Here is a 21354-nt window from a genome sequence, read left to right as displayed (position 1 = left end):
GGTTCTGATATACTGCTCCCATCTACCCTTATGAAGAGTAATAATTGATGTCTAGATGTTTAACTTCATATCCAATGTGTTAGACAAGTCCCTTTACACCTGGAATAATAAAAGTATATTTATTTCCCCTTTTCTACTTAAAAAAATATATTGTAAATGGCAAGAGTAAATATTGGAAGTGGATAATAGTCCCAATATTTACTGTAAGTAGAACAAGGGATGTAGCAAGGTGGGTGTAACATGGAACATCTATATTGTTAATTATATTGCAGGTACAAATGAACTTTTCTAACATCCTGTATAACGAGTATATATAAAATTCATTTAAACTGACTTATATTACCTGAAACCTCATACGGATACATATATGTTACAGTATAGTATAATGGAAATATACATACATTTGGGGCATTAAACTGATCGAGTAAGTTCTTCTTAATTTCTTTATTCGAAATATTCAGTAATCTGTTGATCATCAGAAGCTTCGGTAAACTTCTTCTGAACAATAAATCAGATCGCTAATTGAATTATGTTAGAAAATGTTCTATGAATTATATTTATTAGAAGTACACTAACTATCGCCTGGGAAGAGATTAGAAGCATAATATGTTGTCTAATGGTAGACCCTGCTGCTATATGGCATCACGAAAATTGTGACCAAGTCAATGGTTGCGGATGTCTTTCTGGCTCATTTACACACAATTGCAGGTCTCATTTGTGTGCCTTACTTGACAACACAACATATTTCAATTATATGTTCATAAAATTCAAGGGTGCGGTTATGGAGTTTGTTTCATCAGGGGACGAGTATAATCGCCGAGGAGACCAGGCCCTGGGAGGTGTGCCACGGACTTTGAATTTCGTCGATTGCTATTACCGCGAACATCTAACCTATGTAATTTCTCTCCTGATTATTTTTTTACTTTTTATTATAAATTTTATTTACTATGAATAACCATTACATTTTCGCCCCCCCCCCCGCCCCCAGACACGCAGTGGGTCAGTGTCCTGTGCCCGGGTTGGCTAATCCTACCCCCCAAAAAAAACAACAGCAAAACAACAACAACAACAACAAAACACAACACAAAACATATTAATGTTTTGTATTATGGGTTTATTACATATCATCATAACCAAAAAAAGATGATGAAAGTCGGGCTTGTTGCTGGCTTGATGGACAGATATGAGGGGCGAATGAGGGAAGAGACTGAAAATCAAAAGAAGACATCGTACTAGTCTATGAATATTACTTTAATCTATGATTCTATTTAATTAACAGTTAAATTTAAATAATAATGTTCACTATTATTAATAATGAGGTACTAATTATGTTACTAAAACTGAATGAGTCATTGCTCTTAAAAGAAATTTTGTGTCTAGCAGCATCACATGGTTGGGAGGAAGGGTGGGTGAGAAAATACATATTTCAATTATATGTTCATAAAATTCAAGGGTGCGGTTATGGAGTTTGTTTCATCAGGGGACGAGTATAATCGCCGAGGAGACCAGGCCCTGGGAGGTGTGCCACGGACTTTGAATTTCGTCGATTGCTATTACCGCGAACATCTAACCTATGTAATTTCTCTCCTGCAGCGGTGAGACAAGTTTGGAATAACTTTGAACGCTGAGAAGTTCCGCTTTGCTGCGTCCAGTGTAGACTACTATGGCTACTCGATTTCGCGACAAGGATATACCGTGGACGCTAAAAAGGAAAGAACGATCTACAATTTTCTTCTTCCCCAGAATATCACCAGCCTCTGGTCGTTCATGGGACTCTCCAACCAAATCGGAGGCCTTAACCCTGCTGGTCGGTACTACTGCACAACCCCTAAGGGACCTTCTCAAACCTCGCAATATCTGGTGCTGGACGTCTCAACATGACGCGGCTTTTGAGGAAGCTAAGCGAATGTTGGTCTCACCACCTGTCTTGGCGCATTTCGATCCAGCGTTACCCACCATGTTGGAGACTGACGCATCCAAGATGCATGGTCTCGGGTTTGTCTTGCAGCAGCGGCATGGGGAGGAATGGAGGCTCACGCAATGCGGGTCAAGATATCTCACTGACGCAGAATCAAAGTAGGCAGTGGTGGAGCTGGAGCTGGCGGCTGTACTGTGGGGCGTCCGGAAGTGTGGCACATACCTCACTGGGCTACCACATTTCGACCTGGTTGTGGACCATCGTCCCCTGGTGCCTATTCTTAACAGGAAGTTCCTCAGCAAGATCGAGAATCCGAGGCTGCAGTGTATGCGTGAGTAGCCCTATATCTACAGCTTCGCAGCCCGTTGGCAAAAGGGTAACTTTCATTGCATTCCTGATGCTCTCTCTCGTGCTCCAATCCAGGATCCATCCGCGGAAGACGACGTCCTGGGGCCAGAAGATGAGGACCGTCTACACGCTGCTGTAGTGTCTGCGCTCAGTGCAGTCTGCGAGGAGGGCACCCGACTGGTGCCGTTCCATGACCAGACGCTATCTAAGGTGCGCGCTGCTGCCCTGTGGGATGCAGAGTGATGTCATCATTAGAGTATTCCCAGAGCACCGTTACGACCTTACTGTGGCTTTCGCATCATACTTGCTATGGACGACGGCCTCATTGTGTATGGTTTACGACTCTTGATTCCTTGCAGCCTTCGACGTGAGACACTGGAGAGGCTGCAAGACGGGCACTAGGGAGTGGATAGGACGAAGAGACTCGCTCGGTAGACTGTATACTGGCCAATGATCGACCACGACATAGAAAATGCAGTTTCATCCTGTTCCAAGTGCCGACCACTCTTGCCTAGCCATCAGAATGAACCGTTATGACAAGATGACGATTCCCCAAGTTGTGTGTTTGAATCAGTGTTTGTAGATTACTTCCACGTGGCCAACCGTACCTTCCTCGTCTACGTCGACCGCTTGTCTGGGTGGCCGTACATATCTTCATGCCCTAGAAAAGCGTCTGCAGCCAATTTGGTATGTGTTCTGCTTTTTGTATTTGCAGATAGTGGCGTGCCTGTTGCCATGAGGACAGATGGAGCTCCGTAGTTCACCTCATCGACTCTCCGCCGTTTCCTGGCTCCGTGGTGGGTGGAACATTGGATCACGTCCCCATACAACCCACTCGCCAATAGGCTTGCAGAGGCGGCTGTTAAGGTCGTGAAGAAGCTAATCTGCACTACTGCAAGAATGACAGATTGAACGAGGATGACTTTGCACGTGGGCTACTGGAATTGAGGAATACCCTGCATGCTGACGGGAGTTCACCTACCCAGGTCTTGTTTGGACATCCGCTACGATCATCTGTTCCTGCACATCATCGAGCATTCGCGGCCGAGAGGCAACATGCAGCAAACGAATGTGACAGTGAAGCTGTACATCTTTGTCGATAGGCCAAGGAGCGACAAAATGCTTCAGCTCGACCACTCCCCATACTGCAATTCGGGTCATATGTGGATGTGCAGGACCACACATCAGGACGGTGGGAACGGTTGGGTGTCATTGTCAGCATCGGATCCAGGCGAGACTATCTGGTGAATATGGGCAATGGCGGCACCCTGTGGAGGAATCGGAGGTTTCTCCGCCCTCATCGTCCCATGATGCCAGTGGGTGTCACTGCTTTCAGACAGCCACCTGCGGAGGCTGAGCATCCATCATCTGGTGCTGGCCAACACCGCGCTACTGCTACAGTACGTCCTGACAGTCCCGGGTTACCTGCGTCACCACCTATCCCACACCGCTCTGGACGACAGCGAAGGGAGTCACGGCTTATGACGATACGTTGGGACTCTTAAGACGTACAGTGACGAGGGATCTTCAGACGGCAGAGATACCTACGCCACTCCTGACGTCTTGGGGGGGTGGTGTGTGATGTCTGCTAGGTGTAATAATAATAATAATATTAATTAACGGTTTATTGAAAGAGCATGGCAGCCGGATGGCTGAAAATATACAATTACAAAATTGGGGAATGGTATCTTGATTGACAAATAAAATACAGGTAACATAAGTGATACAAATATGATATATAATAATTAGGTGTTGATAATTTTTACAATGGTTGGGACTGGACTGTTCTTGTAGCAATCAGTTCGTGGTCGTATGGGCTGGATGCGGTTGGGCAGGTGTTTGGCCACGTGGCCAGGACAGTAGCTTGGGGCAATGCAGGTGTGCTCCATCCTTCAGGTTAGGTCAGGTGAAGCCGTGAGGTCAGGTCAGGTTAGGCCAGATCCAGCCACACTCTATATTGCTGTGTTTTTACTTCGAGTTAAAATTGTCACTTTTGTATATCACTTGTGGGTTGATCGTCAATCTTTGCACTGTACTGTTGGTGTGAAGATGTTAATAAATCCAGATGGGAAGGAGGAGATGGGGCAGGGGAGGGCCCGACAGACCGGGCTGGCAGCTGTCTCCATGGTCAAGAGACCACGGCCGCGTTAGCGGGCAGCGCCGACTACACACGTCCTTACCCTATGATGGCTGTGTGTGTGTGTATCAATATAAGAACATAAGAACATAAGAATGGAGGAAACTGCAGCGGGCCTATTGGCCCATACTGGGCAGTCCCGTTTACACCCAACCCCTATTGCTCATATGAGCATCCAACCTATGTTTGAAGCAATTCAGCGTATTCGAGTTAATGATGATATTTGGTAACTTGTTCCATTCATCCACTACTCTGTTTCCAAACCAGTACCTATTTCACGCCTAAATCTAAATTTGTCTAATTTAAAACCATTGTTACGAGTTCGCACCTGGTTGGATAATTTGAGTACCTTTGTAATGTCCCCTTTGTTTAGCCCTGTCTTCCACTTATACACCTCTATCAGGTCGCCCCTCGCTCTACGTCTCTCGAGGGAGTGCAAATTAAGATGCTTTAACCTGTCTCTATACTCAAGGTTCCTAATGCCCGGGATTAGTCTTGTCATTCTCCTCTGAATTCTTTCCAAGGATTCTATATCCATTCTGTAATACGGTGACCAGAACTGAACTGCATAATCCAGGTGTGGTCTCACAAGAGCAAGATACAGTTTTAGGATGACCTCGCTAGTCTTGTAACTAACACTCCTTTGTATGAACCCAAGTACTTTATTAGCCTTGTTACGAGCAAAAACACATTGTTTACTTGGCTTAAGGTTCCTACTTATCATTACTCCTAAATCTCTCTCGCAGTCGGATTTCTCTATGGCATCGTTGTTCATCTGGTATCTGGTTTCCCTGTTTACATCTCCTATACTGAGTACTTTACATTTGTCGACATTGAATTTCATCTGCCATTTTTCAGACCATTCGAAAAATTTGTTTAGATCTTCCTGTAGTTTGCCGAGTCCTCGTCAGATTTGATAACACGTCCTATTTTAGTGTCATCAGCAAATTTACTTATGTTGCTGTCTATGCCGATATCTATGTCGTTTATGTATATAATAAACAATAATGGTCCAAGTACTGAGCCTTGGGGAACTCCACTTGTGACGTTGCTCCAATGGGACTTAGTGCCGTTAATGCTCACTCGCTGTTTCCTGTCCTGTAACCACGCCCTAATCCATTTAGGATGTCACCTTTGATGCCATGAGCTTCTACCTTTCTAATTAGTCTTTCGTGGGGGACTCTGTCGAAGGCTTTGCTAAAGTCGAGATATACCACATCATAATTGTGCCCCTCGTCCACCGATTCAAAAACTGATGAAAAGAATGTTAATAGATTAGTTAGGCAAGAACGTCCGCTTGTGAAGCCATGCTGGGAATCATTGATCAATCGGTGCTTCTCCAGGTGATTTCGAATAGAGTTTGAAATGATTGCTTCCAGTAATTTGCCTACTATTGATGTTAGACTGATTGGGCGGTAGTTAGAGGATAGTGATCTATCCCCCTTCTTGAAAATCGGTATTACATTCGCTATCCTCCAGGATTCTGGTACTACACCTGTTTTTAAGGACATGTTAAACAACTTTGCTAAGGGCATACTAAGCTCTTCCTTACATTCCTTTAATACTCTGGCAAATATCTCATCGGGACCAGGTGACTTATTAGGCTTTAGTTTGTCTATTTGCTTACTAACATCGTTACTAGTCACTACTATCTCACTTAATTTGTTTTCTTCACTATCTCTGAATAGAGTCGGTGCCTCGGGTATCATGTTTAGATTTTCGGTGGTGAAAACTGTTGAAAAATATTTATTCAAATTATTGCTCATTTCTCCGTCGTTATCAGTGAGCTCGCCGGAGTCTGACCGTATTGGTCCAATCTTTTCTCGTGTTTTAGTTTGATACATTTGGTAGAATCCTTTGGGGTTTGTCTTCGCCTCCCTTGCTATCCTTACCTCATTATTCCTCTTTGCTTTCCTTATCTCGGTTTTAACTCTACTCGCCAATACCCTATAATAGTCCCGGAGGTGAATTTCGCCACGATTTATCCTTCTACCTATAGCCTTCCTTTGGCCAATGATGTTCTTTAAATAATTATTTATCCATTTAGGGTCATTGTTGTCTGATCTGAGTTTTTTGTATGGTATGTTCTGCCTTTGTGCATTAAGTAACTCACTATTTAAATTATCGTGGAACTCGGCAATCTCAGATCTCGTTATCAGGTCGGTGTCATCTGTCAGGTTCACGGCCAAGCGCGACACCCCTCTCTCAGCTGCCTCTTTAAACTGTCAAAGTTTGCCCTTCTGAAATCTGGTACTTTAGTGGAATTTTCCTTACGTCTGCCCTGAAAATCTAACTGGAATCGAATTTCTTTGTGATCGCTGTTTGCAAGTTCGTTCCCTACCTCGACATTGCTAATGAGGTTTTCTCTGTTCGTCAGAACTAAATCCAGTATATTATTACCCCGTGTGGGTTCGGTTATATGTTGACTTAGGAAACAGTCCTGGATCGTCTCGAGAAAATCCTCTGATTCTGAGTTACCCGTAAGGACAGTCCAATCTATTTGGCCAAGGTTAAAGTCGCCTACTATACAGACTTTGTTGTGTATGGAAGCCCTGCGCATTTCATCCCAGATAAGTCGCTCATTGACGCTATCAAGATTGGGGGGTCTATATATTACCCCTGTGATTAATTTTTCCCGACCGTCGCTTAATTCTATCCAAATTGTTTCTGTATTCCTCTCAGTTTTTATTTCCTTATTTATTTCACACTTCAGATTATCCCTAACATAGATTGCTACTCCGCCTCCTTTCCTGGTCTGCCTATCGGTATGGAACAGTTTGTAACCCGCAATTTGGTATTCGACTGGTAATTCACGTGTGTCTAGGTTGATCCATGTTTCAGTGAATGCAATTATATCGATTTCTTCGGTACATACCAAGGCCTTAATATCATCCATTTTGTTTCTCATACTTCTACTGTTCGCGTAGTATACATTTAAGTTAGTCGTGTTCTGAGTCCTTCCCTTACCGCGTTTAGTTTTAAACTCCCTGTCTAATTTAGTTTTGTCATCATTCCTAACACTATTTCCCTGTAATCTTTCGCCTTGTTTACCCGCTCCCACTGCAGTCTCCTCCACCCCCGTGCTCCTATGTTCTCTTAGCAGTTTAAAGACTTCGATATCTTTTGAACTGCCCCCTCTAGAGCCCCAGCCAGGGTTGCTACTCCATCCCTAGACAGGTGCACCCCATCCCTAGCATAAAGGTCCCTTCTGCCATAGAAGTTGTCCCAGTTGTCAATGAATGGGACTGATATTGACTTGCAATATCTGTCAAGACGGTCGTTAACACCAACTGCCCTTGACAACCATTCACTGCCAACTCTCCTTCTAGGCAGGACACCGCATATGATAGGGATCCCTCCCTTAGTCCTAATACGATCTATGGCTGCCTTGAACTTATCAAGAAGTTCCTCGCTCCTACACCGGCCAATATCATTGCCTCCTGCACTGAGGCAGATAATGGGTTTGTTCCCATTACCAGACAAGATATTGTCCATCCTGTCAACTATATCCCCCACCCCAGCTCCTGGCAAACACACCCTCATCCTATTTTTGTTTTTACCACAAAAGGCCCTGTCCATGTACCTTACCTGTGAGTCACCAACAATTAAAGTTTTTATACCTTCCTTGTCATCCCTGCCCCTGACTGTACTAACGTCCAATTCGTCTATCAAGGGACTGAACGGGTTGGTACACTTAGCTGTTGTTGTCGTTGTTGTCGTATCCTTTGAGTACTTCTTGACCACCAGCTTGGTCCTGCCACTACTCACGACTTTCCACTCGTTTGATTTTTCGTCAGACACTGGCTTTACTCGTCCAGCCTCTCCTTTTAACTCCAGTAAGAGTGCTGCCCTCTTGTGGTCTGCGTCCGAATAAGTTGTGAATGAGTTAGTCTCATGCTTCATCGGACTATAGTGAATGAGACAGTTTCCATTTCTTATAATGTATTGTAGTAGTAGTTGACTTGTTTGTTAAATACTGTAATATACAGTAGTCATTCTGAATCCTGCCGTCACCTGCACAAGCTCCTCAACAAAGCAATTTTTCAAGTATGTGTTTACATACCCCACCATGAGCGAAGAGAAACCAAATAAAAATAAAATACTCTTATTTTATAAGCATATTTTTATTTGTCACGTAAAACCTAAAACTGTAATGAGCAATTTTGGCAACTGCCAAATCAGCCTGGCGTCTAATATCACACTGGCTGGCATAAGACATTGTAATACAATTGGGGTTAACTCTCCATTGGCTGGATAATTATAGTGAAGAAGTAAAGTTTTAACGAAAAGCCTGATTATACAAGTAATATTTGGTCACGGTGCTACAGGAATTCTAACCAAGGAATGATAAATTCTTAACCTATACGAACGTGGGAGGTCTGTGGTTCCCCAATACACCAGACTAAGACGGGATATGATGAACAAATTGGTGACACAAACTCTTATCTAATAATGATAATAAGAATAACTTTAAAATGAAAAAAGAATGAAATACAACTACGAACACTTCTCTTCATATTTCACACAAACTTTGTCACCACGACTAGCATCAACAAGGCTTACAATTACAGGTAGATATTTCTAGCAATGGTATTCTAATATTACAATATCATAATCGAGTTCCCCAAACTTAAGAATCAAAATCTAGATTTTTGGTGTTTGCTTTTGTGGTTCTTGGGAATGGTTCTGATAAATGTTTAATTTTACATCCAATGCGTTAGACAATTCGCTGTGCACCTGGAATTATTAAAAATATATTTATTTACCCTTTTTACTTAATTAAAAAAATATTGAAAATGGTAACAGTAAATATTGGAAGAGGATACTATTCCCAATATTTCCTGTAAGTAGAACAAGGTATATAATAAAGTAGGTGTAACATGGAACATCTATATTGTTAATTATATTGCAGAAGCAAATGAACTTTCCTAACATCCTGTATAACGAGTATATATAAAATTCATATAAACTGACATATATTACCTGAACCCTCATACGGATACATATATATTACAGTATAGTATAATGGAAATATACATCCATTTGGAACATTAAACTGATTGAGTAAATTCTTCTTATTTTCTTTACGGGAAATATTCAGCAACTTGTTGATCATCAGAAGCTTCAATAAACATCTACTGAACAATAAAGCAGATCGTTAATTACATAAGAACATAAGAAAATAAGGAGTCTGCAATAGGCCGGTTGGCCTGCTCATGGCAGCTCCTGTCGAGAGTTACTACCACTCTCTATCATCCATGAATCTATCTAGCCTCCTTTTGAAACTTTCCAGAGTTCCCGCACTTACTACAAAGTTGGTAAGCTTGTTCCACTCGTCCACCACCCTATTTGTGAACCACTTTCTTCCTATCTCCCTCCTAAACCTAAACTTATCCAACTTGAATCCGTTGCTCCGAGTCCTATCCTGCTCGGATATTATAAGAACTTTATCTATATCCCCTTTATTGATTCCTTTCACCCACTTAAATACTTCTATCATGTCTCCCCGCACTCTTCGTCTTTCTAGGGAATGCAAGTTAAGTTTCTTTAACCTATCCTGATATGGAAGGTTTCTAAGTCCCGGAATCATTTTTGTCATTCTTCGCTGCACCGACTCTAGTGAATTTATATCCATTCTATAAAAGGGGCACCAGAACTGAACCGGATAATCGAGGTGCGGCCTGACTAGCGCAAGATATAGTTGCAATAAGACCTCTGCACTCTTGTTACTTACACTTCTAGATATAAAACCCAATACTCTGTTTGCCTTATTTCGAATATTAATGCACTGTTTTCTAGGCCGTAGGTCCGGGCTTACAAGTGCCCCTAGGTCTCTTTCACAAAGCGACTTCTCTAGGTTGATGTTGTTAAGGCTGTATACATTATAAGTAATTGAATTATGTTAGAAAATTTTCTATGAATTATATTTATTACAACTAATAGTTCACTAAACATATTAATATTTTGTATTATAAGTTTATTATTTATCATCATAACCAAAAATAGATTATGAACGTCGGGCCTGTTGATGGTTTGATCAATAGATATGAGGAGCGAATGATGGAAGAGACTGAAAATCAAAAGAAGACATCGTACTACTCTATGAATATTACTTTAATTTGTGATTCTATTGATAAAACAGGTAAATTTAAATAATAATGTTAAAATTATTAATGATGAGGTACTAATTATGTTACTAAAACTGAATGAGCCATTGCTCTTAAATAAAAATTCGTGTCTGGCAACGCCACATGGTTGGGAGGAAGGGTGGGTGAGAAAATATATATTTTAATTAACTGTTTATAAAATATTAATTTCTAAGGCAGACTTTATTATTACCTAAAGCAACTGCACACAAGAGAGATAATTATGATTACTTTCTCTAACATACAGGATAATAATTGATATCTACAATAATAATAATAATGATGATAATAATAATAATAATAATAATAATAATAATAATAATAATAATAATAATAATAATAATTATAATAATAATAATAATAATAATAATAATAATTTCATACATGTCATCTTTCTATACATACAGGGTTTATGAAAAATTAAGAAAAATAAGGTAAAATTTTCTGATATAGACATTTTATAATAATAATAAAAAAGATTTAATTACACAAGAACCATATTTGTAATTTAACGTGACGAATTATATGAAAATGCAAGAAATAATTTATTGGTTATGGGTCGTTATTCATTCGGAATATATTAAAATCATCTATAATTCTTACATTTTAACGTCATACGATTTCTTTTCTTCGTGATAAGTCTCATGACTTTTGGAAGAAGTTAGTAGGTATTAATGAGTTTAAATTATTTAGCTCTGTGTGAAATTTTATGCACCTTAGACACATGATAGATAATTGCATAAGTTTAAAGATATGCCCTTCACTATTACGACAACTCAAACACATTCATGAATAGAATCCAACGAAATACAATAATTTTATTAAATGTATACAAACACAAAAGTTCATTTGGACACATCATTATATATACCTGAGTAAATAAAACAAAATCTTATATAATTCATATTAACCGTCTGTTCCATCAACAAAAACAACGAAAATTTGTGGAGCGGGTTGATGACGAAAGAATGATGTTGCTGAATTAAATCTTTACAATGGTACTACTCGCTCTAAGGCCCATGTAACCGGTGAGGGGTCTCCGGGGGAGGTATACGAGCTCTCACTATCATATCTATCTTTTCATCCAGCTCGCTTAGGAAGTTGGTCATCACAACACCAATATGGTAAAGGTTTGTGTAACGTAAAACTTTCATTATTTTCTTATGAATGTGAAGTTTCTGGTTAGACTTCAAACACATGTCGTTTACTTTCTATATGATAGATAATATTTCTCTGTGCAGCTAAACATACTCGAGAAAAACAATAGTGTAATCTTCATTTACTTTTCCTAGTTTACATCACTGTCGAGCTGTGTGTTTCGTATGCCTTAGCAGGGCCGGATTCAGGAGTGGGCAAAGTGGGCAGCTGCCCAGGGGCCTTCACAATCTGGGGGCCTCCACATGTACGGTAGTAGCTATATCAGGGCTGGTCGACTTGAAACCACATGAATGACTCCAGTCATGTCTCAATTTTGTGTGTTTGTGTGTGTGTGTGTTGGCAATTTGTACACTATCAATAAATTTACAGTTAATTAAAAATTTCTCAATGTTCTAATTTCCTCAATATAACTGCATATGGCTTCAAAATTCTCCAAAGAAGTGTTCAAATTTCAAAATTTTCCCGGGGGGCTTACAGCGCCCCCCGGAACTTCCAGATGTTTAGGTTCGCTTCATTCACCACCCCACATGGGCCTCCACAGGTCTAAATCCAGCACCATGCCTCAGTACTCATAGTAGTAAAACATTATTAAAAACACATGGAACTTCTCTTTACAAAATCAAGTAAAAGTTCATGGAAGTTCAACAGTTTCACAATCTTGCAGTTTACAATATGAATAACAAGATAATCAATCCCCATCTCTACAATGACTTATCCCTTAACTACGTTCACTTACCCTTTTAATACCAGGACTTATTTCTATGAAGCAGATAATATTGTACACACGGATTTAAGATATACTAACCAAGTGGACGTAGATTTCTATCCAATATTACTTAAGTAAAAAAAGCAATAATATAATTTTTAATATCATAATACATGGTGTTATCTTTACATCAAATAAAATAAATATAAATTATAACACAGAAATTTAGTCAAATATTAACATCTACAAGTTTTATGTATTCATGTCGACAATGACATCTAAATGCTATGAACTGAAGGATCTCTTGAACATTGTAATTCTCTGCATCTTAATGACATCATCTGTTCTCTGTTCTGTTTAAAAGTTCCACATAATTAACTAATAATCGTCAGCACACATTTCGGTTTCGATTAAATGGATGGGATGACTCTTAATGGTATAAAATGCGTGAAGTTCAAAACAAGTAATTGCTACAACTGGTATTCACAAGTGTAAAATTTTTCAGATTTCTTTATTTTATTTTAGGTTATATTAGGATCAGAGCCAGCTAGGTTAACGTATAGTGTAGGTATGTTAGTTTAGTTTATACCACTAGTTATTAAGTAAGCTTAGGTTATTTGGGCTAGGTTAATAACAGATTTGGTTTGAATGAGATAGATTAAATTAGCTTACGTTAGTTTAGGGGCACATTTGGAATTCGTTAAGATAAATTAATTTAGGTGTGTTTAGATTAAGTTAGGTTTGGTATGGGCAAGTTTGGTTCGTTTAGGTTAAGATAGACGTGGGTTATATTAGGAAGGAAATAAGGTATAATACGTAAAGATAGAAATAATGTGGTCTGATTGACTTACTGTAAGTATGTCCAGGTTCCAGGTCTAGGCTTCAGAGAGTCCTAAATAAATCATTCCTGACCAAGTTTGAGAAAATATGCTTAAAGCATCGTTATACACAAAAGCACATTTAATATGAGGATAATATGTATTAAATTGATTATGAGATATATTTTTTTGTTTATCATAGAACTTATTTGAAATTTTGCTATGGTTATATTACTGTTTTATAATCACATTATTTTTATAACTGATTTTCTACACAATTTCAGAAGTTGGTGTTAGTGTCCTTGGGTGTGGCTCTCATGACGGTGTTCAGCTCGGCCATGCCGGGTGGACGTGGGGGTGGCGGCGGTGGTTATGGCGGAGGTGGTGGAGGCTATGGTGGTGGTGGTGGCGGAGGTTATGGGGGTGGTGGCTGAGGCTACAGTCGTGGTGGCGGGGGATATGGAGGTGGTGGCAGCGGCGGCTATAGTGGAGGAGGTGGCGGCTATGGAGGTGGTGGCGGCTATGGTGGTGGCGGCTATTGTAGTGGCGGCTATGGAGGTGGCGGCTATGGCGGTGACGGTTATGGAGGTAGTGGTGGAGGCAGGACAACAATCTGCTACAACATTGGCGGCAGCTATGGCGGTGGTGGTGTAGGATATGGCGGAGATGGAGGTGGTTACGGAGGTGGCGGGTATGGGGGAGGCGGCCGCGGTGGCGGTGGCTATGGTGGTAGTGGCTATGGCGCCGGCGGTGGTGGTGTCGGCGGTGGTGGCGGATGTGGTGACGGTGGGTATGAGAAATAACTCCATTGCTACTGATCCAAATAAATACTGGACCTTATGAAGCGTTAGCCAACCTTATGTTTACATTATGTACACATCAAAAACCCTTCATTATTCTCAGGACAAGAATAATAGTATTCTGAGTTTGATGTAAGGCTATATATAAAAGTCCTTAAATGTACTGTAGTACAAGTGAAAAAGTAATTATAATGCAGGAATAGTCACAAGACCATAAAAAATATACGATATCTGTCTGTACTTGACATCACGTAAAAAAAGACATACAAAAACAGAACAAAATAAAATACTCTTATTTCATGAGCGTATTTTTATTCATCACGTAATACCTAAATCAGTAATAAACAATATTAGAAACTGCCCACATCAGCCTGGCGTCTAATATCACACAGGCTGGCATAAAAAATTGTAGTACAAGTTGTCTTAACCCTATTGGCTGGATAATTATTATAAGGAAGTAAAGTTTAAACGAAAAGCCTGATTATATTACTAATATGGGGTCACGGGGCTATAGTAATTCTAACCAATGCACCAGGCAAAGACGGGATATGATAAACAAATTGGTGACACAAACATTTATCTAATAATAATAATAATAATAATAATAATAATAATAATAATAATAATATTAATAATAACAATAATAATAATAATAATAATAATAATAATAATAATAATAATAATAATAATAATAATAATTAAACTAATAATTATAATAATAATAATAATAATTTCATAATGAAAATCTTGAATTACAACTGGCTTCATCCTCAATAATGAAGAATTCGAGATGCCATTGCTCTAAGCTTCGTTAGGCCAGTAGAATGTTTGCCCTCCCAATGTGTGTGAGGCTCATCTTATGACATCGACCACGCCATATTGTGCAACAAGGGGGCTTCGTATGCATGAGGCTTGACGAAGTAAGGGATCTAACAGCAAATCTGCTTAGGGAAATATGCCACGACGTCATGGTGGAACCGCCCTCCTTCCATTGGACGGTGAGAACCTCCGTCACAGGACTTCAAACACATCCAACGAAGCCCGCGTGGACGCGGGGACAGCGAGCCTTTTTTAACATAAGGATTTTTGATCCCATGTCCGCACATCACCGCAACCTAGCTCTCAATGCTGCACACAGGAGGAACGAGAACGACAAGATTGGGGCCTATGAGGAGAGAATTCATAACGTTGATCAAGGCAGCTTCACTCCTCTGGTGTTCACAACCTCGGGCGGGATGGGACCAAGTGCAAGATGCTTCTACGCCAGACTCGCGAATGTGTTATCTGAACGGAAGCAGCAGCCCAGAAGTTATGTTACCTCCTGGTTGACATGTCGACTGTCCTTATCTTTGCTTAGGTCTGCATTGCTTTGCCTCAGGGGAACGAGAGCATCGGCCCCAAAACCGAAAACAGTCGCAGATATCGACTTTGAGGCAACAGTCAGTGATTGCCGCATAGATCTGCGGCTCAACTAACACAACACAGCCAGGGTAGCTACTTATGTATTAGGATAGTTAATCTTTAGGTGATAAAATGGCGGCGAAGGTGTGGCCATTGGGGGAGGCTGGAAGCCACGTTAAAAAAAAGTAACTCAATTATTAATACAATCAACGTGGATCGGTGATATAACTTAAGACAAACATAGATCTAATATCATGAGAATAAAATTATAAGAAAATTGACGACAGTGAGAAAGTTCATTCATTATTGTTGTATTCAAAAACTTCACGTGCCAAGTCTTCATTCCTACACCTGTGAACAACCTTAATAAACTATGAAACACATCTGTTCTTTCTTCACATTATACACAATGAATGACAATGTTTTGCTTCCTGCCACGGGCTAAATTGCGGAAATGTTTCAAAACTTGTTACTTGCCACATTGTAGAGAGTTAGTGATTTACTCTCTGTGTGTTGTCACGGTGGCCAGGAAGATTAAGATGTCACGTCACTGTGTCTGACATAATATTTGTCTTTAAAGAAATCAATTACGCATGTGAGAAAAAAATATTGGAAAAATAGTAGTTATAGTATATAAACCAACTCAATTTGCTTTATGACCACTTTATTTACTCGTTATGTTGTTTCTTGTTTTCTTACATATTAATTATCAACGGTGATTTCCACACTACTAAATCCTTACCGATACGTCTGACTTGTTTGTTGTTAAAAAAATATATATATTCTTATATCCAATACCTTTCATCACATTTGTTTGTATTGTAATAATTCTACGACATAATTACTTATTTTAATGATGTATCCAGATCACAGAAATAAACCAACGTTTATTGTTATTATTATTATTATTATTATTATTATTATTATTATTATTATTATTATTATTATTATTATTATTATTATTATTATTATTATTATTATTATTATTATTATTATTATTATTATTATTATTAGTGTAAACACTTTATGAATAAGAATTTTGCTGGTTCGTACTGTATTTGTAAAATATGCGGTGTATAAAACTTCCTTGAACATTAAAATATTATTTCCAACATTCTCACAGTTTATGATAAACAATTTTCTTTTATATTTTCAAAAGTTTTCTGCTGTTGAATCATAAACATGAGATGATAGTTTCAAGTAAACTATTGCTGATTGATTTTCAGGCGGATGTGTTGATAATTAGTCTAAATTTGTTAATAAAAACCTTGAAATACTAATCCGTTGAATATTACGCCAACGCCTTTAATATAATCAATTACCCCATTGAAAGAGATATCTTGTCCCTACAACGACTTAATCCATCGAGTACACTAATTTTATCCCTTGTGTAAAATGACTTAATCCTTTGAATACAATGACTTAACCCCTCTAGTACAATGACTTAATCCCTCGAGTAGAATGACTTAATCCTTCCAGTACAATGACTTAATCCCTCTAGTACAATGACTTAATCCCTCGAGTAAAATGACTTAATCCCTCGAATACAACGACTTAATCTTTTGAATGCAATGACTTAACCTCTCTAGTACAATGACCTAATCCCTCTAGCACAATGACTTAACACCTCTAGTACAATGACTTAATCCGTTTAGTACAATGACTTAACCCCTCTAGTACAATGACTTAATCCCGCTAGTACAATGACTTAACCCCTCTAGTACAATGACTTAATTCCTCTAGTACGATGACTTAATCCCTCGAATACAACGACTTAATCTTTTGAATGCAATGACCTAACCCCTCTAGTACAATGACCTAATCCCTCTAGTACAATGACTAAACCCCTCTAGTACAATGACTTAATCCGTCTAGTACAATGACTTAACCCCTCTAGTACAATGACTTAATCCCTCTAGTACAATGACTTAACCCCTCTAGTACAATGACTTAATCCCTCTAGTACAATGACTTAATCCCACGAATACAACGACATAATCTTTTGAATGCAATGACCTAACCCCTCTAGTACAATGAATTAATCCCTCGAGTATAATGACTTAATGCCTCGAGTGTGATGTCTTAACCCCGTGAATACGATGATATATTCACTTGAGTAGGAATGATATTGTACTCTGGGGGTTAATTCATTGTACTCAAGGGATTAAGTCACTCTATAAGGGAGTTAAGTCAACATGTTCATAGAATTGAATAATATTTTAATGGCATGATTAATTTTACCGAGGAAATTGTTATCGTACTCAAGAGACTAAGATATGTTTAAATGATGTTCTCTACAAAAAAAAAAACGGATTCAATCAGTCAGATAAAAAAAAAACGAAAGTCACTGTGCGTCCTGACTCAGAAAGCTTCATCAGTATTGTTATCGAAGGTAATTATACGATTTTTATTAGAGCGAGCGGATAAATGACGAAACAATAATCACAATGAAAAAAAAATCTTTACCGTGGTAGCGCGTGTCAAGGGCTGGGCGAGGGGCGCTGTTGCTGGGAGGTACAGTATATATAAGCTCTCACCAACACATCTCTTCATCCACTTCTTGACTTGGCTTCAACCTGACAACACCGACAACACCAATATGGTAAGATTTAGTAGAAATTTGGGGAGATAGTTGCGCTAGTCAAATAAAATATTAAAAGTGGCGTTCCCGTAGTGAATGGGTTAAAACACTCTTTAGATAAATTGAGTAAAAAATCAGAGTACTGTATTTTGTTATTTTGTGTTAAAAAACGTGGACTTATTGTGTATCTTGTGTTGCTAGTGTTTCTACATTCAAGTGTAGACACCAAGAAGAATATGATAATGTTCACTTACTTGACTTTAACGTTATCCTCATATGAATTATAAATTGTGAATTATAAATAAAAAAATATGACTGAACACTAATAATCAGTATAAATTATAAGAAAATTCTACATATATCAAAATTATTTTGCGAGTTAGCAAATTTAACAATATAAATTGTTTACAGTACAGTATGATAACACCATCAGTCATCTTTCATAATGTAAGTTTATACCATCAAAGTTAGTCACGATTACACCAGCGAGATTCAGCGAACTGTTAAAATCAACTTACCAAAGCTTTCTTTATTATGCGAATCCAACCTGAAATGCAGCAGCAGTGTAAGCAGGAGGTAATGTCTAAATGCAGTGAACCGAAGGATCTGTTTAACATTCTAACATTCTACGTTTTATTGACTTCAACTGCTCTTTGCATAACTTCTTACGTGATTAACCAATATTCTTCAGTGGAATGACTTAATCTAAATGGGAAAATTAATTTGAATTTCATACATGCAGATCACTGCTACTATTGGGTAACTCATGTAAGTCATGGAGTCTTTTGTTGTCGAGAATAAGAGTTCGTGAACTGCGTAAACAACCATGGTAAGTGAAACACCTTTGATATCAAGCAACCAAAGGTGTCGGTAAAATTAATATAGAAAAGTAGAAGTTTGTATATATATATATATATATATATATATATATATATATATATATATATATATATATATATATATATATATATATATATATATATTTATTTATTTATTAATTTATTTATTTATTTATTTATATAATTTATGATCAAGATAATAATAGTACTGTACACCTTATTCGTTCAAACACTTCATAATACGATACATAGAGTCAAAAGTATTAATGTAAAAAATCATTTTGGAAATTGGTGAAACTTTTTTGTTATTATAGGAGTATTTTTGATAAAAAATATTATAAACTGGTTTTCTACACAATTTCAGAAGTTGGTGTTAGTGTTCGTGGGTGTGGCTCTCATGGCGGTGTCAAGCTCCGCTATGCCGGGTGGACGTGGAGGTGGCGGCGGCGGTTATGGTGGAGATAGTGGAGGCTATGGTGGTGGAGGCTATGGTGGTGGTGGCGGAGGTTTTGGGGGTGGTGGCGGCGGGGGATACGGAGGAGGTGGTGGTTCAGGAAGAGTATGCTACACCGTCGGAGGTGGTGGCAGGCGGCTATGGTGGAGGCGGTGGCGGCTATGGAGGTGGTGGCAGAGGCGGCTATGGTGGAGGCGGTGGCGGCTATGGAGGTGGTGGCGGCTATGGTGGTGGCGGCTATGGAGGAGTGGTGGAGGCAGGACAACAATCTGCTACAACATTGGCGGTGGCTATGGTGGTAGCAGTGGCGGTAGTGGCGGCTATGGCGGTGGTGGTGGTGCGTATGGCGGAGGCGGTGGTTATGGTGGTGGAGGCTATGGTGGAGGCGGTCGCGGTGGTGGTGGCTATGGTGGTGTTGGCTATGGCGGTGGTGGCTATGGCAGCGGCGGTGGCGGTGGCTATGGCGGCGTCGGTGGTGGAAGCGGCGGCGGTGGCGGATATGGTGGTGGTGGGTATGGGAAATAACTCCATTGCCACTGAAATTAAGCAAGTAAATATTGTACCTTATGAAGTGTTAGCCAGCCTGGTGTTTACATTATGTACACATCAAAAACCCTTCATTATTCTCTGCACAAGAATATTAGTAGTCTGAGTTTGATGTAAGGCTATATTAAAGTTCTTAAATGGACTGTAGTACAAGAGAAAAGTAATTACAATGGAGGAATAGTCATGAGACGATAACAAATATGCAATACCTGTCTGTACTTGACATCATGTAAAAAAAAAGAAACATACAAAAACAGAACAAAATAAAATACTCTTATTTTATGAATGAATTTTTATTGATCACGTAGTACCTAAACCAGTAATAAACAATTTTAGCAACTGCCACATCAGCCTGGCGTCAAATATCACACAGGCTGGCATAAGACATTTTAGTACAAGTTGTCTTAACTCTCTATTGACTGGATAATTTTTGTAAAGAAGTAAAGTTGTAACGAAAAGCCTTATTATACTACTAATATTAGCTCACAGGGTTATAGGAATTCTAACCAGGGAATAATAGATTTTTAGCCTATATGAACATGGGAGGTCAGTGTCTCCTCAATGGTCCAGACTAAGAGGGGATATGATGGACCAATTGGTGATATATAAAGTTATATCTTATGTTTAAAATGTTGATATATTAGTGTATTATAAACTAAGCTTCCTATGGCTTGAAGTTCTCATTTGTTGATACACTTTAATAATAATAATAATAATAATAATAATAATAATAATAATAATAATAGTAATAATAATAATAATAATAATACTGATGATAATAATAATAATAATAATAATAATAATAATAATAATAATAATAATAATAATAATAATAATAATAATAATAATAATAATAATAATAACAATAATAATAAAACTAATTCTATTAAAACTACTACTACTACTTTTTTTTTTAAACGTGGCCTCCAGCCTCCCCCATTTGCCACACCTTCGCCACCATTTAATTATCTTAATATTAATTATCCTAATACATAAGTGGCTATCCTATCTGTGTTAAATTAGTTGAGCCACAGATCTATGCGGCATTCAGTGACAGTAGTCTCATAGTCAATATCTGCAGCAGTTGTTGGAGTTGGGGCAGAAGCTCTCGTTCCCCTGAGGCAGAGCAAAGCCGACCGAAGGATAGAGAAAGACAGTCGACATCTCATCCAGGCTGTAACATAACTTCTGGGTTGCTGCTTCTGTTCGGAGATCACCTCCGCGAGTCTGGCGTAGAAACGTCTTGCACTTGGTCCTATCCCACCAGAGGTTGTGAACACTAGAGGAGTGAAGCTGCCTTGATCTACGGTTTGAATTCTCTCCCCATATGCCTTTCTCTTGTCGTTCTCGTTCCTCCTATGTGCAGCATCGAGAGCTAGGTTATGGTGACATGCAGACATGGGATCAAAAATCCTGATGTTGAAGAAAGCTCGTTGTCCCCACGTCCAGAATCCTCGAGCACTGACGTCCACACGGGCTTTGTTAGATGTGTTTGAAGTCCT

The 21354-nt window shown here is 39.0% G+C and overlaps 2 protein-coding genes across 2 annotated transcripts; one reads left to right on the top strand and one right to left on the bottom strand.

Moving 5' to 3' along the window:
- Positions 1 to 13524: 13524 nt before the first annotated feature.
- LOC121862637 (cell wall protein DAN4-like) lies at positions 13525 to 14040 on the bottom strand. The gene has a single exon (XM_042360956.1). The coding sequence runs from the start codon at positions 14038 to 14040 to the stop codon at positions 13525 to 13527; it is 516 nt and encodes a 171-aa protein (XP_042216890.1).
- Positions 14041 to 17980: 3940 nt separating this feature from the next.
- LOC121862556 (ctenidin-1-like) lies at positions 17981 to 20134 on the top strand. Its single transcript, XM_042360862.1, has 4 exons — positions 17981 to 18034; positions 19217 to 19397; positions 19441 to 19552; positions 19588 to 20134. The coding sequence occupies exons 1-4, from the start codon at positions 18032 to 18034 to the stop codon at positions 19829 to 19831; spliced, it is 540 nt and encodes a 179-aa protein (XP_042216796.1). The 5' UTR covers positions 17981 to 18031; the 3' UTR covers positions 19832 to 20134.
- The last annotated feature ends 1220 nt before the right edge of the window (positions 20135 to 21354 follow it).

Source organism: Homarus americanus, unplaced genomic scaffold (assembly GCF_018991925.1).
Source record: "Homarus americanus isolate GMGI-L3 unplaced genomic scaffold, GMGI_Hamer_2.0 scaffold31037, whole genome shotgun sequence".
Lineage (NCBI taxonomy): Eukaryota > Metazoa > Arthropoda > Malacostraca > Decapoda > Nephropidae > Homarus > Homarus americanus.
Note: the sequence above shows the minus strand (reverse complement) of the source record. Positions and strands in the feature narration are given on the sequence as shown.

What these genes read in the sequence shown, in the direction of transcription:
- LOC121862637 (XM_042360956.1), bottom strand. Translation starts at nt 14,040, where the DNA reads ATGGAGTTATTTCTCATACCCACCGTCACCACATCCGCCACCACCGCC.
- LOC121862556 (XM_042360862.1), top strand. An exon ending in CGGGGGATACGGAGGAGGTG is followed by an intron (nt 19,398 to 19,440) that starts GTGGTTCAGGAA and finishes AGGTGGTGGCAG; the next exon opens with GCGGCTATGGTGGAGGCGGT. An exon ending in GGTGGTGGCGGCTATGGAGG is followed by an intron (nt 19,553 to 19,587) that starts AGTGGTGGAGGC and finishes CTGCTACAACAT; the next exon opens with TGGCGGTGGCTATGGTGGTA.